Raw genomic sequence first — 27,984 nt, forward strand, 5'->3', positions numbered from 1 at the left:
TCTAAGGTCTTACATGTGCAAGCTTTGTCCTGGGCCTTTCACAAACTCCAGGGAACTGTTAAGGCGTTATACCCATATACAGATGCAGACCCTGAGGCCCACTGGGGTGGGGCGACAGCTCAGATCTCACAGCTTGTGTGACACAGGCCAGAACCAAGCCCGGGGTCTTTTGATTGTAACTGAGCCACATCCAGGTACCCAGGGGTGTTTGCCTCCACTCCATATGGGCTGGGGAAATGAATTCCTAGGGGCCGGTTCAGTCAGTCAAGGCCAGTGGCGTCTGTCCCCACTGGTGAGATGGGGATGCCCGCCCAACGTCCTCGCCGCGCGCAGCAGGGGCCGGGCAGAACTGGGTGGCGACCCCCTGGCGGGCGCGGGAGGGGACGCTCTGGCGCGGGAGTTCCGGCCGGCCCGGGGAGGGAGGAAATGAACCGGAGGCAGGGGCGGGTTTTCGGCGGGGCCGAGCCTGGGACGTCCCGCAGGGCGAGCGCGGCCATGGCGCTCCTGCTCGTGGCTCTGCGCGTCCTGCTGGGCGGCTTCTTCGCGCTCACGGGGGCGGCCAAGCTCTCGGAACAGCTCTCGGCTCCGGCGTCGGAGCAGATGGTGAGCGGCGCGGCGTGGGCGGGCGGCCCGCGGCGGCGTGTGCTCGGCCCGGCCCTGCCAGCCTTCGGGCTTCCGAGGCTCAGCTGGAGCCGGGGGACGCGCCTGCACGCCTCGACTGAGGCGTGGGGAGTTCCTCGAGTCCTCTGGAGCTTCCCCAGGCCAGACGGGAGGGCACGGGACCGGCAAATTTAGAGCCGGAGGAGGAGCGCTAGGGGACCCCGTGGGAGGACAGTGCAGAGGAAAAGGGACTGAGCTCCCTCCTCACCCTCTTCCCCTCATTCTTCTATTGCTTCAGTTCTTGGGAGGTGCTCGAGGGAGGGGTTTAGTCACCTTGGCTTTGCAGGGTAGGAAACCTGCCCTGGAGGTGAAGTGTATCTGCTCAAGGTTGCACAGCTAGTCTGGAAGCAGGACACAAACTGCTCTCCTAACTCAAGAGTCTTAATTCATGTCCTTTCCGTGAAGCCTGAGAGTGAAGCTTAGAAGTCGCCTGTCAGCCTCCTGTCTAGTTCCACACTCATGAGAAGGCATTCATGTCCTGCCCACCAATCCCCCAGACCCTCAAAAAAGCCAGACTTGGAGACCTCTGCTGGCCTCCCTCTCCCTGGCCTGGAGACTCCCCTCTGCTCTGGGCTTAGTGTGGTGGGTTATTTGGGGAGGTACATCCCCAGAGCCAGACAGCTTAGAGCTTCTGCTGCAGAGCTGAAGAGGAGGAGCAGGAAAAATAGCCCTGAGGGTCAGGGGGAAGTTGTCATTTGGCCCAGGGGAGAGCCTGACTCAGCCAGAAGAATCACTGTGAGCCCCCTTAACCCTGCCCTAGTGTCTGTCTGCTGCAGTGGGATCCAGGATCCAGCCTGGTAGATTCAAGGTGGAATCTGTTTAATGAGCCCTTCCTCCCTCTGCCCCACCTTGAAATATTCCTTGCATAGCAGCCTGAACAGGAACCAGGCTGGACACAAAGAAGCTGTGGAGTTCCCCAGGCCTCGGCACTAGGGAGCCAAGCCCAGTTCCCTCTCCTGGGACTTGGGGCTGGGTTGTCATCTGTTGAGAGGTCTGGTGAGAACATTAGTCAATCTCTACCCTTCTCACTGGGAGCATAGAGCCTGTTTCCTGATTACACGGCTCAGCCCCCCAGGGCAGCCCTCTCCTCCTCAGGCTGACCTTAGGCCTGCATCCAACCCAGAACAGTAGTAGTTCCTCTGTCCAGGGAGTTGAGGGTTCAGGCACAGAGTGCCCCTATGGAGTGCCTGGGCAGTGCATCCTTGGGGAGCATGGCTGATAGGCATCCCCTGCCGCCCCTAGAAAGCCCTGTTCGTGCAGTTTGCTGAGGTGTTCCCGTTGAAGGCGTTCGGCTACCAGCCAGATCCAGTGAGCTACCAAACAGCTGTGGGCTGGCTGGAACTGCTGGCTGGGTTGCTGCTGGTCATGGGCCCACCGATGCTGCAAGAGATCAGTAACTTGTTCTTGATCCTGCTCATGATGGGTAAGGGGGCCAACTGGCCTGAGGAAATGGGGTCTTCTGGGGGAGGATAATGGAAAGACCTGGCCGTTCCCCCTTATACAGATGCCACACCTCTTTTTTCTCTGGGATCAGGAGCACTTCCTGCTCCACCGCAGTTTCCATAGTCTTCCGACTAGGACAGGTGCTTTTAAAACTTAATATGCTATGACACTATCCCTTGTCAAATATACCTTGTACCTCCTCAATTCTAATGGCTGCGTAGTATTCCACTGTGAGGATGTTCTGTAACCTCAGGGCCCCTGCTCCTCTCTCCACCTGCCACTCCTGGGAGGGGGGATGGAGCAGCAGCTGCCACTTGACTTATGTGTCTTGCAGGTTGATGTGGAGAGCAGGGAGGCTGGGGCCCTCAAACAAGAAGGCAGACAATTTCCCTAGAGAGGCCCCCTCCTTGTTCTGCCCACAGGAACTGCTGATGTACAAAGACAGCTGCTGCTTCGAAGGCCAGATATCTTCAGGCTCTTCTATGTCCTCTGGCCTGTGTCACCATTGCTGCCACCACTACCACCCCGCTGCCCAGGCTTTTTTTCCATCTCTGGAGCTTCCCTCATTTTCAGATCTTTCCAACATCTTCCTCTTCAATCCCTGGGCCTCCTTCCCTCCAGTAGGTGTAGGATTAAGAAAGGAGAAGGATCAGAAAGAATTTGTCCCAAATCCCAATCTGCCCACTTTAGCCCCTGCCCTATTTTGCTGGATTGTTTCTGTTTCTTTCTTGTCCTTTAAGAGGAGCTACATTTGTTCAAGACCCTTCTAATTCCTGGTCCTGCTTTCTCTGCACTCAGAGAGATGAGTGCAGCTAGTTTTGGGTGGCTATGTGTGTGTGCCGTGGGGAGGTGGTTAATAGGAGAGCTTGGGCTGGAGGTCACCCCAGGCTGGATAGCCCTGAGCTCCTGGATCTCCTGGGTTCTCCCAGGGAGCCTCAGGGCCCTCACTTTCCATTCCAGGGGCTATCTTCACCTTGGTGTCTCTGAAAGAGTCACTAAGCACCTGCATCCCGGCCATCGTCTGCCTGGGGTTCCTGCTGCTGCTGGATGTCTGCCACCTCTTAGCCTAAACTAAGAAGGTGGTCAGACTCACTGGGAAGAAGACTCCAAGTGCATTCAAGGAATCATGGGAATAGAGAGTCTTTGCTCTTCATGCCATGCAGCTGTCACAGCAGGAACGGGGTAGAACACGCAGAGTCTACTACTTTGTTACCAATACGTCCAGGGCCATCCAGTATCAAAGGAGATGTCTGCTTGGCCGTGCTTTTGCCCTTAAACTTTACTGCTCTTTTTTGAGGGGTACATGTTACACATATTAACATTCCTTATGTCTTATGAAAATTGAAAATAAGCAGAAAAGAAATTTAAATCAACCAAAATTCTAACGCCCCAAAATAACCACTTTTAATGCCTTAGTATAACTGTACCTCCCAACTTTTTTCTGTGCCTTTATCCAGATACATTTTTTAATGAAAATGAGACCATATTTTCTACTTTATTACCTATATTTTAAACCTAATGTACTATAACACCATTCAATGTCTGTTCTGCCTCATTAATGTTACTGGCTGCATAGTATTCCATTCTAAGGATGTATTATAGTATATTTACTCAACCCCTCATGAGGAACATTTGGGTTGTTCTTAATTTTTTGCTGTTGTAAACCTCACAGTAAATCACCTATGCATACTTAACTTTCTTTCTCTAGAAGTTCAAAAGGCATTCCTAAGGTTTTAAATATATATTTAAATTTTATAGGTTTTTTTTTTTTTTTTTTTTACATAGAAGCTGTGGTTCATAAAATTTATAGGTTGAGTATGGCAGAATTTAAGTACCTGCTTATGCCTGTGGCCTTCTGAGCCACATGAGAGATTTCCTCCCGTTCCTTTTTATCTCCCACACTTTTGATTTGCAGAGCTAACAAAGGTGGGCATGGAGTCATTTGATAGGACCGGAAAACACCAGCCTCTGGTGGTGAGTTGCGGCCCTCAGTCCAGTGCTCTGTGACACCTACATGGAAGTGGGGCACAGCCAGCTCCGTGGGACACTGAATTGGTACAGCAGGGCCCACAGCCTGGCAGGAACCCTAGAGGTCCTTGGGGCTCAGAAAGGTGCACGTCAGTGCCAGTTCTTGAGGGAAAGTGGACAACATATTAGGGCTCTTGCTATCATGTCACCAATCACCTTCACCTTAGCCCAGTGGGGGCCTTTTGGGAAGTTGTATCTCTCCTATGAGGGAAAGTAGTAGAAAAGAATTGTTTTATTTATGCAAATATTATGCAAGTATTGTAGCCACCAGCCTACAAATTGTTTTGGGGGTAGGGACAGTGGCTTTTGGGAGCCACAGGGGTGAACGAAGTCTATGTACGTCACCCCATTTCATGTTCATCACAGAATGCTAATTGCTGCTCTTTCACTGACTAGAATGAAACCCTGGCAAGTTGATGCCCTTAGTTGGATTTTTTCTTTCTTGTGTCTGAAAGCACAGTGATGTGATCAACCTACAGCAGGGATAGATAAAAGGAAACATTTTCTCTCACATAAGACATCCAGAGATAACATAGCTTTGGTTTCAATGTTGGCTGTTTAAGATGAGTATCAGGGATCAACAATCTTTTAGCTTTCTGCTCTGCTGCTCTCAATTTATTGGCTACTGCCCTCAGAGCTGCAGAATAGCTGCAGCAGCTCCAGACAGCACATTTGCACATAACATCCAAAGTGAAGAGAGGAAAATTGTCTTAGAAGACCCTAAATTTCCCCTCACATCTCACTGACCAGAATTATGTGATATTTCCATTCCTAGGTCAATCACTGGCAAGGATTCCCATGAAGGACTTAGGCTAGTTAAGATTTACCCACACTGGTCAGCAAGGAAGAAGGGGTTTCTGCCATGAGCTAGCTTATTTGCAAAATATGGATAATAATGGTAACTATTTCATGGCCTGACGCATAGTAAGTGATCAGTAAAAGCTAGCTATTATTAAATATCAATTTATCCTACAGATGATAAAATGGATTTGCAGAGCCTAAGTGTCTGTGTGTCAGACCTGAAACTAGAACTAAAGCCTGATTCATTCCAGAACCCACACTTTTTGCAGCACCAGGTTTCAAAGCTGAAAATGACAAGCAGGGCACCCCCCACTCTCTTTAACTTTAGGGTAATTGGGATGACCTGTCCAATGTAACTAAATCTGCCCTGCTTTCCAAAATATTCCCTCTGCATGAAAATTTTGAAGCCCATGAAAATGGAACTAGGAGCCCGTAGGATCCTGGCCTTGTACTCTCCACCCCTTCCAGGATGCCACAGCCAGCCTGTTTCCCCCCAGAACTGTGAGTGAAACCTCTCACAGCTGGTACTAGAATGAGGGCTCCGGTTTACCAATGCCTGGCCTGTAGGCTGATAAGCAGCTACTGGGCCCCCCAAGCTTGGCGGCAGGGCTGGCCCAGCAGCTGCAGGAAAGGCAGGGTGCTGGAGGAGTGGGCTGGGCAGCTGGTGTGCAGAAGCAGCTGGGATTGACAGCAGCAGGAGTATCTTGAGCCCCAGCAGTGCCTCAGCAGCTCAAGGAGAAGCCAAGCCTCAGGAAATGTGCCCCCCAAACCGCAGCCTAAATCTAGGTCAGCTCAGCACAATGACATTCGGCTGCTTGGCCTTCCTAATACCTTTATTTCTCGCTGCCTGTGCTGAAGGCCTTCTTGCCCTGCAGTGATACTCCCTTCCGTTGGGGCCCTGGCTGCACCCCCACAAACCCAGTTCACAGCTGCCACAGGTGGGCCCCACCCCTTCCAGCTGTTGGGCCCATTCTTCATGTCCTGTCCTGGGATTAGCTGGCTGATGGGAGGGTCTGGGATGTGTGGGTGGGAGGGGATTCTGTCCTGTCTCAGTTCCTTAAAGCCAGGACCCCAGGACCTCAGAGAGAACTCCAGCAGCCAGAACAGCAAGAGGTGAGAGGAACGATCTGGTGGGATGGCTGGGGGAGGTTCTGGGTGGGGAATGTTCGGGGATAGGATAGAGCCATGGTGGACAGAACTGAGGGTGGGGGGAAAAGGAAATACAATCACTCAGAGTCCCAGAAAGGAGTAAAACCTGAGAGGTTCAAAGGCAGAAATCTGGATTTTGGTATTAGAGGAACTGAGTTTTGGGAGACCCTAGGGGTGTGTCTATGTGTCAAAAATAGTAACAAGACATTGGATTGGGCACTTACCTCCCTTGGGGAGAGGGCTGAAACAAGCCCAGGTATTTTTGTGTTGTTTTGTTTGCCTAGGGTGTCTGTGACTCTAACACTGCATGCCTGTGTGGGTGTACACGTTTATCTGCGTGCTGCCTGGAAGGGAAGGGAGCTGACAGTAATGAAGTATCTCCCTGGTGTCAGCCACAGGGCTGAGTTTTACTTATGTTTTCTCATAATCCTCCCAACAACCCTGTGAGGTAGGTCCTTTAATCTCCATTTTACTGCAACAAAGACAGGCTCAGGGAAGCTGAGTAATTTGCCCAAGGTCACATGGCAAATAAATGTGCATCTGGAATCTGCCTGATTCCTGTGCCTGTGCTCTTTTTGCTTTTCTGTCCAGAGTTTTGAGACAGACCCAAGACTTCTTTTTGGTCAAAAGGTGACGGGGGAGGAAGCGGGCTAGAAGGCTTGAGGGTTGTGAAACCTTTTCAGCTCTGACAAGGGTGCTCCAGGCAAGCCTTGGGGCATCTCTGGGGAGAGCAAGTCCAGGGTCCCTGGGCATAGGCCTGTGCTGAGTCCCTGCATCACAAGAGCATCCGTCCATCCTTGCTGGGTGGCACAGGGAGGGGAGGGAGGTGGGGCTTTTTCTGGGAAGGATTTTTTTTTTTTTAATTTCAGAATATAATGGGGGTACAAACATTTTGGTTACATGTAATGCCTTTGCCTTGCCCAAGCCAGGACTACAAGCATGCCATTCCTCTGGGAAGGACTTTTATATTCCAGCCTGTTTCTCCAGAACTCCCTGTTGGCTCAGCCCTGTGTGGCCTTACTGCATATGGCTGTGCCCCCACACGTCTGAACCATACTCCATCTATGAGGGGCACCTCTACCCTCCCAGTCACCAAGGCTGGACATTTCCAAGTTATCTGGGACTCCTGCCTCTTCATTTCCCACAGCTTGTCACCAAGAACTCCGGAGTCCATCCCCTCCTCTCCATCCCCAGCAGCTGCTAGCCAAGTTGGGTCCTCACCCTCTCTCACATGGATTCTTTGCCTCTAGTGTCCCCTCCCAACAAGGTCTAAAAGAGAGGGGACTGGGGTGGGAAAAGGTGGAACGGGGGCGGCTCTTGCGGCTAGCCTCCCCAGTGACCTCGCTTCCTCTGCCCAGTTCGAGGTCAGCGATGAACAGCAGTGTTGGGGACCTGGATGTTGAGGGCTGCAGCCCCTGGGATGACCCTGCTCGCTTCATCGTGGTGCCCGCGGCCTACGCCTTGGCGCTGGGCCTGGGGCTGCCCGCCAACGTGGCTGCCCTGGCAGTGTTCGTCCGCAGCGGCGGGCGCCTGGGACAGGCCCTGCGCCTCTACCTGCTTAACCCGGCCCTGGCTGACGTGCCCTTCACGCTCACGCTGCCGCTGTGGCTCCCCTACTACCTCCGCCTGGCCCACTGGCCCTTCCGGGAGGCCACCTGCCGCGCGGCCGGGGCGGCCTACTACGTGTCCACCTACGCGGCGGTGGCCTTCGCCGTGCTCATCAGCGTGTGCCGCTGCGGCTCCGTGCGCGGGCCCCGGCCCAGGCCTGCCGCCCCCCACCCCGGGCCTGCGCCGCCCGGGTCCCGCCGCGCCGCCTGGGTGGCCGGCCTGGCCTGCGCCGCGCCCTCGCTGGCCGCGCCACACGCGCTGCGCCCGGGCCCCGCTGGGCGCGCTCGGGCCCGGCCTACGTCCCCGTGGCCTTCTTCGCGGCCGCCTTCCTGCTGGTGCTCGCGGCCTACGTGAGCCTGGCGCAGGGCCTGTCCCCGCCGGCCCGCACCGGCGCGCGGCCAGGACCATGGTCCCGGGCCTCCTGCTGGTCTTCGCCCTCTGTCTGGCGCCCTGCCATCTGCTGCTGGCGCCCTGGGTGGCCGGGCAGGAGGGCGCCGCGCCGCCTCCACGCTCGACGTCCTGCACACGCTCAGCCTGGCGCTGCTGAGCCCCAACAGCTGCCTGGACCCGCTCATCTACTGCTTCTCCGTGCGCCGCTTCCGCCGGGACTGCTGGACGCTGAGCTGCCGCCCGGGGCGCGGGGAGCCTCCTAGGCGGCCTCCTGGACAGTCTCCTGGCCTCCTCGCCTGCTTCATGCCCTGCCACCCTCCCCGCGGCATCCCGTGTGGAGAGAGCTCTTTGGAAAGACCTAGATTCTGATCCTGACGCACCCACATAATAGCCCCGTAGCCGTGGACCGCCAGGCTCATCTGTAAAAAGGGCATAGAACATTCTTTGCAACCCTAATGTTCCCTGGACGTTGCCAGCTTTTGGATACGAATAATATGCCATTGTTTTTTTTAATCCTCCTGGGATAAAGCCCAAAGCCCTTACCATGGCCTACAAGGCCCTTGCTGACCTGGCTCCCGCTTCCCTCCCCACCTCATCCTCCACCACTGCTGCTTCTCTCTGCGGGCACAGTCAGTCCCCGGAAGCTGCAGGTTGCCTACCCTCAAGGCCTTTGCCCCTGACTTACCTAGGAATGATTTTCCTCCCTCTCCTTTACTAACTTAATTCCTCTTCGTCCTCACTTCCTCAAAAATAACTCCTTATAGGGAAGCCTTTTTTGGTTAGCACTACACACACACACACACACACACACACACACACACACACACACACACACACACGACTGGATCAGATCTGATTGTTCTTTCAGAGTTCTTTTAACACTTGTAATCAAGCAATTAATTGGGTAATGCATTTTTTCCTTTCTCTCTTGCCAGAATAAATTTGCATTGATCTATAAGAAATTGCCATTTTATTTATTTATTTATTTATTTAGAGACAGAGTCTCGCTGTGTTGCCCAGGCTAGAGTGAGTGCCGTGGCGTCAGCCTAGCTCACAGCAACCTCAAACTCCTGGGCTTAAGCGATCCCACTGCCTCAGCCTCCCGAGTAGCTGGGACTACAGGCATGCGCCACCACGCCCAGCTAATTTTTTCTATATATATTTTTAGTTGTCCAGATAATTTATTTCTATTTTTAGTAGAGATGGGGTCTCGCTCTTGCTGAGGCTGGTCTTGAACTCCTGACCTTGAGCCATCCACCCGCCTCAGCCTCCCAGAGTGCTAGGATTACAGGCGTGAGCCACCTCGCCCGGCCCAGAAATTGCCATTTTTATTGGTCCCCAAAAGTTGAATACTGGCAATTTTATTTTCATCCAATTCAACTTAATAAATTCCATGTTTACTGTGTTCATTGCTGTATCACCTATGGTTGGTGCTGTGCCCTGTACATAATAAGAGCTCAGTGTATCAGGTGAGTGAATGAAACCTGAATATCATTAATTTAAAATGCTTAAATACTCAGACATTCTGATTTCTGGTAGTTTTTCTCCAGGTGTTTCTGGGATTCTCCAAGCTTGTCTTAAACTCATGTCTTTTTAACCCAGTTCTGATGGTTGCCTTTGTTGCTGGATGCTACTAATTCTGCCGTCCCCTCCACTGTGCCACGACTTGGTGGAAACTAAGCTGGAGATCCAACCTGCTATGAGCTGGGACAGGGATTGGCTGGGATTTGCTGCCTTTAGACTTTTTCACAGGGTGCAAATTCCTGCCAGTAGGTCTGGCTACTCAGCAGTCTGCTTCTAGTGGGGAAAGGAACCGCATTCTCTCTTCAGCCAGTTATTGGGGCCCCACGGCAAGACTGCTTGGGTCTCAAGGAGTTAGAGCTTGTTGAGATAGAGCAGCACTCTGCTCATGTTGCCAGTCATGAAGGGTCAGGAGGGGTCATGTCCTACCTACCTTCAGGTCTTATTGCTGACTTTGCCTTTTAATGATAAATTTGGCAAATTCCTTCTTTTTTTGGTAAATTATGTTTCATGGGTCCCTTATTCCCTTTTTAACTTTGTTCTTTTACATTTCAAAAATAATACATCTTCATAAAAGTAAATACAAAACAGAAAAATGTAAGATAGAAAGTAAAGGTCCCCCAGTGGTAGCCACCGCTCACAGTTTCTTGAGAGTCTATCTTTCCAGATGTTTTCTTTTCCAGTACAAATGCATGTATAGTCAATTTCCTTCAAAAAACCCACAAACGGGATAGTATTATAAGGCTTTTCTGCAGTTTGCTTTTCTCATTTACTTTATCACGTATGTCTTTCCATATCAGCAAATATAGATCTACCTCATTCTTTTTAATGGATGCAGAGTATCTATTTTACTCAATTGGTCCCCTATAGATGGGCACATGTTTCCATTATTTTACTGTTACAGACAATGCTGCAATGAATGTTCTTGTTCACAAACATTTGCACACTTGTAAATCCATGGAATAAATTCTTGGCAATGAAACTGCTGTGTCAAAGAGTATGTGCATACACAAATTGTTTAAAGACATCACCAAATTGCCTCCAAAAGATGCTACCCCAATTGCACATCCAACAATAGCATGTTCCAGTTTTAGTATATGTGCTGCTGAAGTGAGCACCCCATCAGCAGCATGTAATGGTCCCTGTTTCACTACATTCTCGCCAACACTGGGTGTTATCACCTGCCCCTTCTTGCATCTGGACTTTTTTTGGTCCCCCAGTTCCTCTAGATTTATCTGAATATACCTGCATTCCAACTATAGGCATGGCTAATTTGGTTTTTTACTAGAAGACTTCTCAGTCTCCTTGATACCTATATGAAAACTGGTTAGGGGTTGGGGAAATGGGAAGAGCAAGAGTGTCACCTAAGACCTCACACCAACCAAATCTTAGCCTATCTTGTTTATTGGGGGGATAAAATGAGAACCCCAAATAAGAGCCCAAGTGTATACCAGTAGGTCCACAATAGATTCCCTTTCTTGGGAATTGGACTGGCTCATCCCACATGGTGCTGACCAGCATCTCAGCCCAAGGCCAGGAGGCAGCCTGGTGCACATCATGAATTCATTTGCTCTGGTGAAATGAACCGTTCTGCCCTAGGGCCATGCAAGGCTGGGTCTTTGAGAAATGACCTGGCATCCACACTAGAGCCAGTTGAATCTCCTGAGGCTGAATTTGATTCTGTCCAAATAAAAAATGATTCCCTGTGGCCTCATCCATCCCTGCAGTCTTGTACTATTATGTTTTCAATGTGACTTTTCCCCTAGTAAAGTAGTCAGCTTCCTTTGGGAAATGTCTAACTTAGTCTTTTGTGTCTGACCTGGGGAAAAGTACTCGAGAGTCAATTGCCTCTGGGAGGTCAGACACGATGGAAAGAAAGGCTCTGTCTGGAATTACAGTGTGTGGGGCTCCCCTCCTTCTTCTGTGTCAACTCAGGCAAGGAGGAACCTGGGGTGATGATGGAGAGGGAAAGCCTGAGGAATCAGAGAGAACAGAATGCCTTGTACTGTCAATCCTTTTGGACTCTCAGTCCTCCTATTCATTCCAAACCTTCACGAATTTGACCCAAGACACTCCCTCAATCCAGGAAGAAGAAGAAGGGAGTCCTGGTTGGTCAGATTGATTGGAGAAGGGAATTCCTTCCCTCCAAGAAGGAGGAAAGGACTTGACTAGATGCAAGGCACCCCCTTTCTCCAGGATTCAGGGAAAACTCATCTGCCTGCTGTTTTCAGTAGCTAATAATCAGTATGCCCCGGAGCCCCCATTCTCTTGCAGGGCCAGCAATGCTCAATCCCTGCCCCTACCCACCCAGGCCACACCCCATGGCTGTGGAGTGCACACACGGTGCAGGGAATCTGCTCTTGGCATGCAAACAACGAAGTTCCCCTTTTCTGCTGGAGCCCATGCTCTCCCACAGCTCGGTCACAGTCCAGGTTTCTGAACCCGGCCCAACCTGGTTCTTGACCTTGCCCAGGACTGGCCCACCTGGGCCCCTCCCCAAGCCATGCATCCCCTGTGATCCTACCTGCATCCTCACCTCTAGACCCGGCCCCACCTGCTCCTTGGCCTCTGTAGGGAAGCCCATCAGATTCCAGCTTGATTTCTCTTCCTGCCTTCAGGCCTCAAGCTGCTCCCTCCGTGGCTGATTCTTTGCCTTAGCATCTGTCTCCCTCCCTTTTGGCCCCAGGAGGAAGATAGTGTTTTCCATTCTGGGTCCTGCAGATCTCCCTGTGACTGCAGCTGTCCTTTACTGACCCTGAAACCACCTCCTTGAACTATATTCCAGCTTCAGGGACTACAACCTCCTTTCCAGAACAATCTTCCTAGGGTTCTCCCAGGCCTGCCCTTTCATGCGTATGGTGTGGCACATGCAGCCACCTAGCCCTAATGGGGAGCTATTGCCATTTTTTTTTTTTTTTTTTTATGATTGTGTTTATTTTAGGTAAAAATCCTGGCACAAGAGCTAAACACATAAGGCCTTACAGACCACGGTGACAAGTTAGGTTTTATCCCAAATGCAATGAGAAGCCATTAAAACTCCACCAAACTTATTCTTCACGACATAGAGAAGTAGATATTATAAAAGTGGAAACCAGGCCGGGCGCGGTGGCTCACGCCTGTAATCCTAGCACTCTGGGAGGCCGAGGCGGGTGGATTGTTTGAGCTCAGGAGTTCGAGACCAGCCTGAGCAAGAGCGAGAAAGAAATTAGCTGGACAGCTAAAAATATATATAGAAGAAAAATTAGTCAGGCATGGTGGCACATGCCTGTAGTCCCAGTTATTTGGGAGGCTGAGGCAGGAGGATCGCGTAAGCCCAGGAGTTTGAGGTTGCTGTGAGCTAGGCTGATGCCACGGCACTCACTCTAGCCCAGGCAACAGAATGAGACTCTGTCTCAAAAAAAAAAAAAAAAAAAGTGGAAACTGGATAAACAGCAGCATTGGGATGGGAAGTCAGATAACTGCATTTTTAATACTTGTTTCCACTACTGCCATCTCTCTCTTCTTTCTCGTAATTTCCTGGGTCAGAAGCGGCTTCTCTCCCCCTCTCTTGAGCTATTGTCATGAAATCAAGCTTCCTCGTGCCTAATTCCCAGTGAGCACCAGTCTAGTTCTGAAATGCACTTGTGGTGCGTGGTGCTGGGCTCATGCTGGTCGCTAGCATTTGTGGGGTGCCTTGGCAAGAGTACAAAAGGAGGCCCACATACTATATGTCTAAATATTAATATTTAAAAGTTATACATTAAACTAACAGATTGTAGAATAGAATGTGTTCCATTTTCCTGCCTTGACAAATATACCTTTGTAATGGCAAAATAGAAAAATGTGTGTAAGGCTGTGGTTTTCAGGAATGAAAGCCAGCAAATTATCCAGGATGACTGAATTCAATTTTACATATTATGCTTAAACTGTGCATTTGGGTCATGTATGATGAATGATTATCACAGAAAATATAAAATATTTGAATTTCATCATATAAATTACTATAATCCATAATGTGATTTTTTTTACCATTTCTTCAAGCCAGATTTATTATATCCATATAGAATTTCTTAAGTTCTTTTTTCAAATTTTTCAATGATGGCCTATTAATTAAAGAAATAGAAAATGACAGTTTATTGCTAAATTTATTCAAATCTCTCTTCAATCAAGATTATACCATCATCTGTAACAGTAAAAAAAAAAGCCTTTATAGAAATAAGTGTTGAAATTATTTGTCTGTGAATCTTATTCATTGTCATGCAAACATTTTCCTTTCATTGTTCTAATTGCCTTATATTGTATTGAAACCTCAGTTCAGTAGTGTATTTCATATGCAGGTTTTTTTTCAATTTAGAAAAACCATGTTCTAATACTTACATTTTTTTAAATTGTAAAAGTAAAATAGTTAAACTTAGTTGTCTTTGTGTTGCTATAAAGGAATACTCAAGACTGGGTAATTTATAAAGAAAAAAGATTTATTTGGCTCACAATTCTGCTGGCTGGAAGATTGGGCATCTGGTGAAAGCCTCAGGCTGCTTCTACTCATGGCAGAAGGTGCAGGGAGCTGGCATGTGCAGAGATCACATGTCAGAGAGGAAGCAAGAGGTGGGGGAAGGGCCAGGGTTTTTTACTAATCAGCTGTTATGGGAACTAATAGAGTGAGAACCCACTCATTACCATTCATGAGGGATTCATTCCCAGGACCCAAACACCTCCCCTTTGGCTCCTCCTCCAACATTGGGGATCAAATTTCAACACCAGGTGTCAAACATCCAAACTATAGCATTAGCCAACTGCTTTTATAAGCTTTTACTAACATTTTTAATAGCAAACAATAGTACAATAGTATCGTTACAAATCAAGTAACAATACACATTTAAGATTAATATGTTTTTCCACCAAATATCATGATCCATTCTTATCTGAGAGTTGTATTAATAGCTGTTTCACTTAACTTTTCTGGTACATCTCATAACTTAATTTCATTTTAATTGGTTTAATGGCATTTATTTGGGATTGCCATAATTTGTCTGAGAGTGGTTCTGAGGTCAAATTTGATGTGTTTCATCAATAAGTGCCATCTTTGGACATATCTGGAAAATATTGTGTGTAATCTTTGAATTACTACAAAAATGTCTTTGCTATCAGCACAGTTGAAGCTATGTCTTCATGACCAAAGAATATTTCTAAAATTTTGTCCAAAATTTTGACTTGTATACCTTTCGTTTTTAATCATAGTAGTATCATGACTCTAGACTTATCCTTAGCAATCCTTTAAATTACTGCTGACAATTGAAAGATTTTTTTTTTCCTTCAATTCTTCATTTGGGTCAACTTGTACTTTGGGATTCTAATTTGTATAAGATGTAGCATCCTAACACTGCACTCTGGTTGTCATAACTAGAAAAAGCCAAACAAATTACAAAAATCATATTTTTAAGATTCAACTCAGCAGGGATACTCCCTGTCTGAATTCTAATTTTTCTAGTCATTGATGTCTGGCATGCAACAAAAAGTCACCAGGTAAGCAAAGAGGCAGGCAAATGTGGCTGATAATCAAGAAAATAGAGAGATGATACAAACAGACCCATAAATGATCTAGATGTTGAAGTAATAAGAAAAGAACTTAAATAGCTATAATTAATTAAAATTATTAAAGAAAATAGAGTAAAATATGGACGAATGAATGAAAAAATTGATATTTTCAACAGAGAATAGAATTCATAAGAAGGAATCAAATGATTGATTTGAGAACTATTCAGAAGGTAACATTGGCAGGATGTGGACATCTTTTACAGTAGAATAATAGCTAATAAGCAGAATTCATTCTTGTATAATTTCACCTAGCCCAAAACCTATGTATTAAAGTATAAGAAGTTAATCGGCCTCTTGTTGGAAGCAAATCTATCAATAAATATGAGCAATTTATGCTACCCAGCACTATCTGGGAAGAAGGGAATCACTGGCATCTCAACACTGATGGAAACAAAGTAAGAAAAGTATGCTATCAAAGATTTTATTGGCCACGGACATTCAGGAGGATGAGTAGTCACAGCAACTCCTCAGCTGTAGGCTGCTAGGGCTTCTGTCCTGGGGCATTAGAGGAAATCAGAGGTGGGGTAGGTTATCCTTGAAAATTCAAAGAACAGCAGCAAGTCTAATAGGAAAGAGGTAAGCCTGTCTTTGTAAAAATGTCAGCTGAGAAAAAATTACATATCACTATGATTCGAAAGAAACTGCAAAGTCTCATAGTCCAGTTAATTAAAATTGTTTTGCTTGAATTGTCAAATTCTGCTCAGAAATTAAGGCATGACAAAATACTGGAATACAGATGGGAAATAGCATGGGATTTGGAGTTACAGAGACCTAAGATAAACTCCCAGCTCCAGCATATTCCAAGAATGCACTCTCAACAAAAAATTGCCCCTCCACATGCCTCGTGTTTCCCAGCTATAAAGGAAGAGACAGCAACCACAGGGCATCCCATATAGTGCTTGGATACATCAGCAGGTCAATGGGTGCTGGTAATAATTCTTACAACTGTGATGTAACTGATATATGGAGATAAAATGCCCATTATTTTGAAGATTTTGTTTTTAATTGGGCCTTCTTTGAGCGTATTTGCTTCTACAGAGCTATAGAAATAAAATATTTAATACAATATCATGGGATATAAAATGTGGCACCGAAGCACTGGTCATGTGCTCAGGACAGGCACTGAAATGATACTTCTACTTCTGAATATTGAAATGGAAATCTGAATATATGAAAATGTATTTACATTTGTGTATCAAAGTAAAACAGAGGAAGCTGGGATGTAACAATGAGCAGAAAATAATTAGCAGCACAAATGTCAGAAGTGGAGACATTTGAGATTCTGTGCTATAATTTTTCTTTTGCATTGTGAATTTTAACTAAAAGGAGAGGCTGTGCTGAAAAACAGGTTCCTCTGGTTAATTCAGGGGAAACTGGCCATTCTGAAAAGCTGCTATTATCAGGAGATGGGACAAACTTAAGCAAATGGGGACAGCAGCTTCTATCCCCTGCTAAAAGAAGTACTCACAGATTTCTGTTGCAAATGGAACAGAGAATATTGTTTAAAAGGAGGGTCCCTTCTAACACTACCTCCTGGCAATGACTGTGATTGGCAATGATTGGTCGGAGCTGGGGCTTCCAAATTGAGCCTACGGTCCACCTTTGTCTAAAACCCCCAGGTGTCACCATTTGCCAAGAAAATGTTGAATTTATTTTCTTCTTTTAAAAAAAAGGACCAAATGGACTGTGGTGTTATGGTATACATTGGCTTTCGTCCATGGTTCCTGGCTCATAACTCCCATAGTCCTTGTTATAATGTTGGAGCACTTTAGGCCTCACAAGACAGAATCTCCCTGACCTTTTCCTGTCCTCCTTTCCCCTTCCCAAGGCAGGACTCTAATCTGACTGTGGGTCAAAAGACTCTCATTCTAGAGAGGGTCCTGCCCCATACCCTGGAGGAAGGAATGCTGCATAGAAAGGCCAGGAGGAATCTGGACAAACAGACCTTGCTGGGTTTGGATCATGTACTTTTTGTCCAATCACATTTCTACATGGTTGTCAATCATGCTTATGTAATGAAGCTTCTGTAAAAACCCAAGAGGACCAGGTTCAGAGAGCTTCCCGACGGCTGAAGAGGTGGAGGATCCCGCTGGGTGGTGCACCCTGGGAGGGCATGGAGGCTCCACACATCTTCCCCCATACCTTGCCCTACACATCTCTTCATCTGTATTCTTTGCAATACCTTTTATAATAAACCGGTAAACATTAAGTAAATGTTTCCCTGAGTTCTGTGAGCCACTCTAGCAAATTAATTGAACCCAAAGAGGAGGTTGTGAAAACCCCAATTTGAAGCCAGTTGGTCAGAAGTTCTGAAGGCCCAGACTTGCAACTGGTGGGAGGAAGGATCAGTCTTGGGGACTTAGCCTCAACCTGTGAGACCTAATGCTATCTCGGGGTAGACAGTGTTGGACTTGACTTAGAGGATGCCCAGCTGGTGTCTGCTGCTTGGTGTGTGGGGGGACCACCCACATTGGTCACAGAAGTGGTCTTCTGTGTTGATTGTTATGGAGTTTAGAGGAAAGCGTGGTTTGAGGAGTGTTTTTCTTAAAGCATGGACATTCTAGGATTGAAAAATACAAAATCTAAAATTAGGAATTCACTGGATGGATGTAACAGAAGACTAAACACAGATAATAAATAGCAAACTTGAAGACAGGTAATTAGAAAGTAACCAAACAGAATACAAAGAGAATAAAGAATAATTTTTTTTTTGAAGAACAGGACATAAAAGACATGTGAGATCAATCAAAATGCCAATATGCTTATAAATGTTGTGCCACAAGGTGGGGGGTGGGGGTAGAGAGAAAATGGGGACAAAGGGCATCTTTAAAGAAATAAGAGCCAAGAATTTTTCAAAATGGATGAAAGGCATTACTATGGTTTGAAGATGGTCTGTCTGCAAAATTTATGTATTGAAGGACTAGTCCTCAGTGTAACAGTATTGAGAGATGGTGGTACCTTTGATAAGTGTTTGAGTCATGGGGGCTCTGCCCCTACAAAGGGATTAATGCAGCTCTCCCAGAACTGGATTAGTTATCATGACAGCCTCCAGAATCATGAACCAAAATAAAATTTTTTTTTCTATATAAATTACCCAGTATCAGGAATTCTGTTATAGCAACAGAAAATGGACCAAGACAGAAAATTGGTACTGGGAGTGGGGTTGTTGCTATACAGATACCTGAAAATGTGGCAGCAACTTTGGAACTGGGCGATGGGCAGAGGCCGGAAGAGTTTGGAGATGTAGGCTAGAAAAAGCCTAGAATACTATAACGGTAAGGGTGATTCTGATGAGGGCTTAGATGACAAGAAGACTAGGGAGAGTCTGGAACTTCTTAAAGATTAAAGTAGTTATGACTAGGATGCTGGTAGAAGTATGGACAGTAAAGTATACTCTGATGAAGTCTCAGATGGAAATGAAGAATATCTTATTGGAAACTAGAATAAAGGCTAACCTCATAGTTTCAAAGAACTTGTTTGGATTGTGTCCATACCCTAGCACTTTGTGGAAGGCCAAATTTGAGAGTGATGAACTAGGATATCTGACAGAAGAAATTTCTGGGCAAAATATAGAAGGATCTGATCTTTATGGTTACTTTTGGCCACTTACAGTGAGATTCAGGAGTGAAGGAATGACTTAAAGGCAGAATTCATGATTAAAAGAGAAGCAGAGTGGAAACATTGGGAAAATTTGTAGCCTGGCCATGTAAAAAGTGAAAAAGCATGTTTGGGGGAGAATACTGAGAATGTGTCCCAGCAAATTGTTAGTACAGATAGAACAGAGCCAGGTGCTATTGATCAAGACAATGGGGAAAAGACCCTGAGGACAGCTCAGAGATTTTAAAAGCTGTCCCTCCTATCACAGGCGTAGAGGCTTAGGAGGGCAGAATGGTTTAGGGACTTCGCAGGGCTACCTTGAAATTCTGCTCCCCGTTTTCTAGCATACTACCTTAGCTGCTCCATCTGTAGTTCAGGTGGGCCCAGGTGTTGCTTGTGCTGCATCTTTGGAGGGCACAAGTGATAAGTCTTAGTGGCATTCATGCATTGTTAAGTCTGCAGGCACACAAAATGCAAGAGCTATGGAGGCTTGGTGGCTTCCACCCAGATTTCAAAGGATGTATCAGAAAGCCTGGGAGTCCAGGAAGAAATCTGTCACAGGGGCAGAGCCACTACAGAGAGTCTCCACAGAGAATGCCTAGTGGAGTCATGAGGTCAGAGCTGCCACCAGGACCTCAAAGAGGTAGAGCCATTGGCAGTGTGCAATGCCTGCCTGGGAAAGTTACAGGCACCACACTCCAACCTCAACAGCTGAAGCAAGGGCTGATCCCAGCAAAGCCATAGGGGTGGGGCTGCCTGACCTTTTGGGTACCTAACCTCCCAGTATGTCCAGGAGGCAGCACATGGAATGAAAGATTTTTCTAGAGTCTGAAGACTTAATGACTGCCCTCTTGGGATTTGGACTTGCTTAGACATGTTATCCCTTTCCTTCAGCCTATTTCTCTCTTTTGGAATGGGAATGTGTGCCCTGTGCCTGACACACCATTGTATCTTGGAATTAGATAACTTGTTTTGATTTCACAGGCCCACAGCTGGACTTTGGATTTTGGTCTTTTGAGTTGGAATAAGTTGAGACTTTGGGGAGTACTGGGATGGAATAATTGTATTTTGTATTGTGAGAAGCACATGGATTCTGGGGTCTAGGGGTAGAACAGTATGGTTTGAATATGGGTTATCCCCCCAAATCCGTGTTTTGGAGACCTAGTCCCTAATGTAACAATATTGACAGGTGGTGAGAACTTTAAGATGTATTGGAGTTATGGGGGCTCTTCCCATGAAGGAATTAATACAGCTCTCATGGGACTGGATTAGTTACCATGAGAATGGGTTGTTATAAAACAAAGCCACCCTTCATGTTTGGTCTCTTTTGCATATGCTCACTTACCCTTCTGCTTTTCAACCATGTTATGACACAGTTTGAAAGCCCTCACCAGAAACTGCTGTCAAGCCCTTGAACTTTCTACCCTCCAGAACATGAGGTAAAATAAAACTTCTTTTCTTTATAAATTACCCAGTCTCGTATTCTGTTATAGAAACAGAAAATGAATTAAGACAGATATTGACCCACAGAATCAAGAACTTCAGTGAACCCCAAGAAGGCTAAAATAAAACAAAACAAAAAACAATAAACATCCAAGCCAAACTAACCAACTAAACTAAAACCTCATAGGCACACCATAGTCAAACAGCTGAAACCCAAAGATAGTAGGAAATACTAAAATCTTAAAAACATATAGAAGAAAAGACATATTTTGGTCAAAGGTGCAATAATAAGATTTATAAACACCTTTCCAAAGAAAATATGAAAGCTAGAAGACAATGGAATAACATCTTTAAAGTATTGAGAGGAAAACCTAGCAACCTATAAAAAAATTCTTCAAAAATAAAATTGATGCATTATAGGATGTTTATCAGCAAAAATAAATAAATAAATAACTAAATAAAATTTAAAAATAAAATAAAGGTGAAATAAAGAATTTTTCAGACAAACAAAAACTGAGAACAGTCATCACTAATAGATCTGTAAGACAATAAAAACTAATTTAAGGTAGATCACAATAAATCAAGAGTGCTATTGTAATCTCTAGGGTAAACATTGAAAGAATTATAAAAGAAGATGAAATAAAAAAGTTAATAGAAATGAAAAAAATTTAAAATATCTGATAATTCAATAGAAGGCAAGAAAGAGACATAAAAGAACAATGAAAAGATGGGACAAAGAGAAAAATATAACAAGATGATAGATTTAAACCAAACTATATTAGTAATTACACTAAATGTAAATGAACTGAACAATCAAAGAGGCAACATTGGTCTGATCAGATAAAAGACAAAAGCCACCTATTTGCTTTTTAGGAGGTACATCTTCCATACAGCATAAAATGATGCAGAAAGGTTGAAAATAAAAAAACATGGAGAAGATACAATGTATAAACACTAACTAAAAGAAAGCTGGTGCAGCTATATTAATATCAGACAAAGTAGACTTTGAATCAGGAAGTATTGATAGAGATAAAGAGGGACATTCCTTAATGATAAAAGAGTCAATTTAAAAAGCACATATATATGTACGCATATATACACACATAGACACACATATTCTTATATAAAGCTGGTTGATCTTGCCAGTAAAAAAGAAAAACATATATAACAAACCTAAACTTATATGCACCTGATAACACATCTTCAAAATATATAAAGAAAAAGTTGACAGAACTAAAATAGACAAATTCACAATTGGATTGAAGATTTAGTGTATTTCTCTCAGAAACTAATATAATAGACAAAAATTCAGTAAGAATATATAATATTTTTAAAACATGATTAATCTACTGGACCTCATTGACATTTATAAAACATGATACCTGAACACATTCTTTCCAAGTACACATGGAGCATTCACCACAGATATGCCATAAAACAAGTACCAGTAACTTTCAAAAGATCAACTTTTAATTTTGTTTGATGACCAAGAAACCCAGAGTACCTTGATTGCTTTGTGTCCTGGCCAGCTGCATGTTTTTCCCTGCAGGTTTGAACCCAGGTCCTGACCTTGCATATTCCAAGGTACTGAAAAACTTCTTTAGGTTGTTGCCTGAAACACAGAAATATCAAACATGTTGCTAAACACATAGAAACCAGCTCCCACCCTGAGCCAAATTCCTTAAACCCTCATATAAAGTCCATAACCTGACTCCTCTCCTTATGGACATACTAGATAGAACATCTATTTCTCTTGCTGTTTGATGCAAGGATTGCTACATCACTCTGTAAGTTCTTATAATAAATGTTTTGGACTGATCACCCTGACATTTAGTGTCTCCTTCTTTGGAATTCCAACTGGTTCCCTATCCAGAAGGTCTGGGGCAGTCCCTTTGGGAACTCTCCTTCTACCACTTTTGGAGACAATCCAGCTGTGGGTTCAGCTGAATGGAATAATGTTTGATAGAATTCACCAGAATTCATCTGGGTTGAGAGTTTTCTTTGTGGGAAGGTTTTAAATTAGGAATTCAATTTCTTTAATAAAATAGGGCTATTGAAGTTTTCTGTTTCTTCTCCAGTCAGTTTTAGTTATTTGTTTCTTCCATGGAATTTGTCAATTTCATCCAAATTGTTGAATTTATTGGAAAAAGTTACCATAAGATGGTCTTATTATCCTTTTAATGCCTGCAGGATTATGATGTTTCCACTTTCATTTTTGATATCAATAAATTGTGCCTTCTCACTTTTTTCCTGATCAGTTTAATTAGAGGTTTATAAATTTTATTGATCTTTTAAATAACAGCTTTAAGTTTTGTTGATTTTTTTCTATTATTTATTTTCTACTTTTTAAATTTCTCCTCTCATCTTCATTATTTCTTTCCTCCTACTTATTTTGGGTTTAATATGTTCTTCCTTTTTTCTTAATGTGTAGTCTTAGACTATTGATTTTGAACCTTTATTCTTTCCTAATATAAGCATTTAAAGTATGTATTCTTTGCTAGGTACTACTTTAGCTACACCCTTATACATTTTGATATGTTGTGCTTTCATTGTCATTCAGTTTAAAATATTTTCTAATTTCTCTTGTGATATTTTCTTTGACCATGGATTATTTAGAATTATGTTGTTTAATTCCCAGACACTTTTGTTATTTTCAAATATGGTTCTGTTTTTGACTTCTAATTTAATTCCATTATGGCCAGAGAACACATTCTCTATGATTGAAATCCCTTTAAATTTATTGAGATTTACCTTATAGCTCAGCATATGGTCTATCTTGGTGAATGTTCCCTGTGCACTTGAGAAGAATGCTTACTCCCCTGTGTTTGTGCAGTGTTCCTAAATCTCAATTAGGTCAAGTTGGTTGATAATGTTCCAGTGTTCTATCTTTCCTAATTTTTGTCTATGTCATCAATTACTGAGAAAAGAGTATTGAAATCTCTAACTACAATTGCAGATGTCTATTGTTTTTCTCTTCTCTCAGTTTTTGTTTTATGCTGCTTGAAGCTCTTTTATTAGATGTACGTAAATCTAGAGTTATTCTGCCCTCTTGTTTAATTGACTCTTTACTCTTATGAAATATAGCTCGTTATCCCTGGTAATAGTCGTTGTTCTGAAGTCTACTTTGTTAGATACTAATATACCCAGTTCATTTTATTTTGATTAGTGTTTGCATGCTATATCCTTTCCACTGTTTTACATTTAGCCTGTCTGGCCTTTTTAGAAGGTACAATCTCTGCCTCTTTACTGAAGTGTTTTGACTATTTACAACTAATGTAATTATCAGGCTGGGCAAGGTGGCTCGAGAGTGTAATCTCTCCCTTTGGGAGGCTAAGGTGGGAGGAACACTTGAGGCCAGGAGTTCAAGAGTAGCCAGGCAACATAATGAGACCCCATCTCAAAAAAAAAATTAACTGGGCATGGTGGTATGCATCTGTAGTCCCAGCTATTTTGGAGGCAAGGCAGGAGGATTGCTTGAGCCCAGGAGTTCGAGGCTACAGTGAACTATGATCATGCCACTGCACCCCAGCCTGGGTGACAGAGGGAGACCCTGTCTTTAAAAAAACCCCCCAAAACTTAACAAATAAAACCCAATTAAATGTAATTATCAACATGGTTGGTTTTTAATTTACCATCTTGCTATTTGTTTTCTATTTCTCTCATCTCTACTTTGTTTCGTTTATCTTCTTTTCTAGTTTTCTTCAGGGTTTTTTTCTTCTTAATCTCCACTACTGGATTATTAGCTATATTCTTTTGTTTGTTTGTTTACTGGTTGTTCTAGGACTTACAATATACATTTTTAACTTATTGCCAATTACTTCCAAATAATATCATTCTATTTCATATTTCATCTATTATATAAGAACTTCACAACAGTATACTTCCATCCTTTGTACTAATGTTGCTATGCATTTTATTTCTACATATGTTATAAACCCCAGTAACAAATTGTTATTTTTTTCTGCTTTAAACATCAATTATGTTTTTGTATTGTGGAAAAAACTCCTACATAATATAAAGTTCACCCTCCCAACAATTTCCAATTGTCAAGTACAATATTGTTAACTACATGCACATTGCTGTGCAACAGATCCCCAGACCTCTTCATCCTGCATGACTGAAACTGTACACTCACTGAACAACAACTCCTCATCTACCCCCATCAATTAGATTTTAAAGACATTATAAAAATGAAAAAATGTTTTTATAGTCACTATTTCCAGCACTTTTTATTTTTATGTGTGTGGATCCATATTTCCATCTAGGATCATTTTTCTTCCACCTTAAGAATTTCCTTTAATATCTCTTTAAGTACAAGCCTGGTGACTATGAATTGTCTCCGTTTATTTGGGTCTGAAAAATCTGTTTAGTTTCTTGTGATTTTCATAACAGCATTATTGAAGTGTAATTAACATAACATAAAATTCACTCATTTTTCTTCACTTTAGAAGAATATTTTCTCTGCATACAGAATTCTAGGTTGATGGGTATTTTGTTTTTGTTTGTTTTCCTTTCAGCACTTTTAAGATGTTATTTCATTGTCTTCTTGGTTCCATAGTTTCTGATGAGAAATTTGCCTCCATTCTTGTTTTTATTTCTCTGTATATACTATGTATTTTGCACTGGCTGCTTTTGATATTTTCCCTTTATCACTGGTTTTCAGGAATTTGAGTATACTGTGACTTTATGTGCTTTTCTTGGTGTTTATCCTTCTTTGGGTTCTTTGGGCTTTGTGGATTAACAACTTTATATATTCCATCATAGTTAGACAAATTTTGCTCATTGTTTCTATTGTTTCTTAAAATAGTTTTTTTTTTTTGGTCTTCCTCCTATTTTTCTGTGACTCCAATTATAGATATGTTCAACCACTTGAAATTGGTCCGTTGAGTTTCTGTTTGTTTTTCCCAGTGTTTTTTCTTTCTTTTTGTTCTTTTTTCTCTTCTTCTTGTTCTTCGTTTTGAATAGTTTTTATTTTGTCTTCAACTTTGCTGACATTTTGTTATTAATCCCATCCAGTGACCTTTTCACGTTGAATTGTTCATATCTAGAAGTTCCATTGGGTTATTTTTAAATCTTCCCTTCCTCTTCTCATTTATATTCATGTTTTTCTTCAAATTCTTGAGTATATTGAACATATCTATGATAGCCATTTTAAAGGCTTTGTTTCTTAATTCTATATTTCTCATTTTTGATCTTTGTTTCTATTTACTAATTTTTCTTTTGATTATGGATCATATTTTGCTACTGCTTGACATATTTTTGGATTGGATGTTGGGCATTGTGAAAGTTACGCTATTGAGTTTTAGTGCCTTCTTCTAAAAGCTTTGAGCTTTGTCCTGTGAGACAGCTAAGTTACTTTAAGATTGTATTGATCCTCTGGAGCCTTGTTTTTAAATTTTATCAGGGCTGGTCTGGAATAGGCTCTCCTCTACAGATAATTTTTCCCTACTACTAATGGGTGACCCTTCCCATCTTTACTGGATGTCATGGCTGTTCAGTGTGGACTCTTCACTTTGGCTGGTCAGAGCTTGAGTATCTCCTAACCTTGTGTGAGCTCTGATAATTTTTCAGCTTACAACTCCCTACATGCTCTTTGCCTAGCCTTGTGGTCTATTCACCCTTTCGTGCATGGCTTGGACTTCAGCATAAACTCAAGGGGACTCCAAAGCAGACTTCTAGAGCTTTTTTTCTATAGAGTTCCTCTTATTTGCAACTTTCCCTGCTACTTACAACTACCTCAGGCTCCATAAATCCCAATTTCTGTTCTCCTCAACTAAACAAGACTTCTATACCCTGCTTGGGATCTGCTACCCTGCACTATGGTCCAGAATATAACTCCAAGCAGAAATCTGGGAATTCATACGGCTCACTATGCTTATTTTCCTTTTTTCAGGTTCACAGTTCCATACTATTTGTCTGATGTATGAAAAAAGTTGTTCCTTATGTTTGGTTTTGTATCATAGTTATTTTGGTGGAAGGGCAAGCAAGGGCTCTATTACTCCATCATTGCCCAAAGCAGAAATCAAGACAGGTACTGCTTTAAGAGTGTGTAATTGATTCAAGAAGAGACAAATAGCCCATGGAACAGAATAGAGAGGAAAAAATAGGCCCCCATGTATACATTTGTGTGATTTAGTAATATAACTAAAGTGCTACTACAATTCCGTGGGGGAAAGGAAGGTCTTTTAAAAAATGATAGAGAAAAAAACCCCTTATTCCTACCTTGTACCATCCCTAGAAATTAATTGGAGATGGAGCATAGACCTATATGTAAAATGATAAAGCTTTAAAAAAACCATGGGAGAATATCTTCATAACCCTCAGGTAGGCAAAGATTTCTTAAATAGGACATAAGAAGAACTGATCATAAAAGAAAGACTGGTAATTTTGACTTCATTAAAATAAAAGACGTCTCTTTAACAAATTACAAAATTAAGAGAGTGTAAAGGCAAACCACACACTGGGAGAGAATGTTTGCAATACATATTGTGGAAAAAGAACTCATAACTGGAATATATAATGAACCCTTTCAAATCAGTTTAAAAAAAGACAACCCAAGTTTCAAAAATATAAAAGACTTGAATAGGCAATTCACAAAAGAAGATATCCAAATGGCTAACAAGCACTTCTGAAAGTGTTCAACATTGTGATCTATCAAGTAAAGGCAAATTAAAACTACAGTGAGATACCACATCATATCCATCCCATTTTAGAATGACTAAAATGAAAAGACTGACAATTCGAAGAGTTGGTGAATATATAGAGGAAGAAGAAATCTCATATATTGCTTATGGGAGTGTGAATTTGCATAAACATTTAAGAAAACTATTTGGCAGCATCAACTAAAGCTAAACAAACAAACAAATAAGGCCTTACTGGGCAACTCAGCTCCTGGGTATACACCCAAAAGAAATGAATGCATATGTCCACTAAAAGACATGTGCATAGCATATTCATAGTAGCATTATTAATAAAAGCCCCCAATTGGAAGCAAGCCAAATGTTAATCAACAGTAGAATGAATAAATAAATCATGGTATAGTCATATCTGGAATACTACACAGCAATAAAAAAGAATTAACTGCATGCGATAACATGGATGAATCTCATAGACATAAAGTTGAGCAAAGAAGACACACAAAATATCATGCTTTTTATGATTCTGTTTTTATATAAAGTACATGAAAGACTACTCTATGATGATACAGTTCAGAATAGTGATGTATTTCTTGAGGGGTACTAGCTGGCATAGTACATAAGGGAGGCTTTATGGAATATTGGGAATTTCTATATCTTCATCTGATGGCAATTACCTATATAACAATTAATGGATCTGTGTACTTAAGATTTGTGTACTTTACTGCCTATATGGTATATCCCAAAATTAAAAAGAAATTTTGTATTTCTTATAACAAGGATGAAACTAATATGTGCTAATTATTTTTGACTTTCGTATTTTCTACATATATATATTGTAATTTACAATATACATAATAAAGTTAGTTGTTCAACATGATTCTTGTCCCTGTATGATCTAATTAAATGGAGTAATATTGAGTTTTTGAAATTTTATGTACACAGTCATCCCTTGGTATCCATGGGAGATTGGTTCCAGGACTTCTATGGATACCAAAATCTGCAAATGCTCAAACTTCTGATAAAACCTACACACATCCTCCTGTATACTTTAAATCATATCTAGATTACTTATAATACTTAATACAATGTAAATGCTATGTAAATAATTGCTATACTGTATTGATTAGGGAAT

The 27,984-nt window shown here is 43.1% G+C and overlaps 1 protein-coding gene across 1 annotated transcript; it reads left to right on the forward strand.

Annotated features, from left to right (window-relative positions):
- Positions 1-434: 434 nt before the first annotated feature.
- Positions 435-3,635, forward strand: TMEM35B (transmembrane protein 35B). The gene is made up of 3 exons (XM_045548302.1): positions 435-603; positions 1,903-2,083; positions 3,064-3,635. The coding sequence occupies exons 1-3, from the start codon at positions 496-498 to the stop codon at positions 3,171-3,173; spliced, it is 399 nt and encodes a 132-aa protein (XP_045404258.1). The 5' UTR covers positions 435-495; the 3' UTR covers positions 3,174-3,635.
- The last annotated feature ends 24,349 nt before the right edge of the window (positions 3,636-27,984 follow it).

Source organism: Lemur catta, chromosome 3 (assembly GCF_020740605.2).
Source record: "Lemur catta isolate mLemCat1 chromosome 3, mLemCat1.pri, whole genome shotgun sequence".
In the NCBI taxonomy this organism is placed as follows: domain Eukaryota; kingdom Metazoa; phylum Chordata; class Mammalia; order Primates; family Lemuridae; genus Lemur; species Lemur catta.

Excerpts from the sequence above, each read along its gene's own strand:
- TMEM35B (XM_045548302.1), top strand. The coding sequence starts at position 496 with ATGGCGCTCCTGCTCGTGGCTCTGCGCGTCCTGCTGGGCGGCTTCTTC. Across the intron at positions 604-1,902 it reads CTCCGGCGTCGGAGCAGATG|AAAGCCCTGTTCGTGCAGTT; the intron begins GTGAGCGGCGCG and ends TGCCGCCCCTAG. Across the intron at positions 2,084-3,063 it reads CTTGATCCTGCTCATGATGG|GGGCTATCTTCACCTTGGTG; the intron begins GTAAGGGGGCCA and ends TTTCCATTCCAG.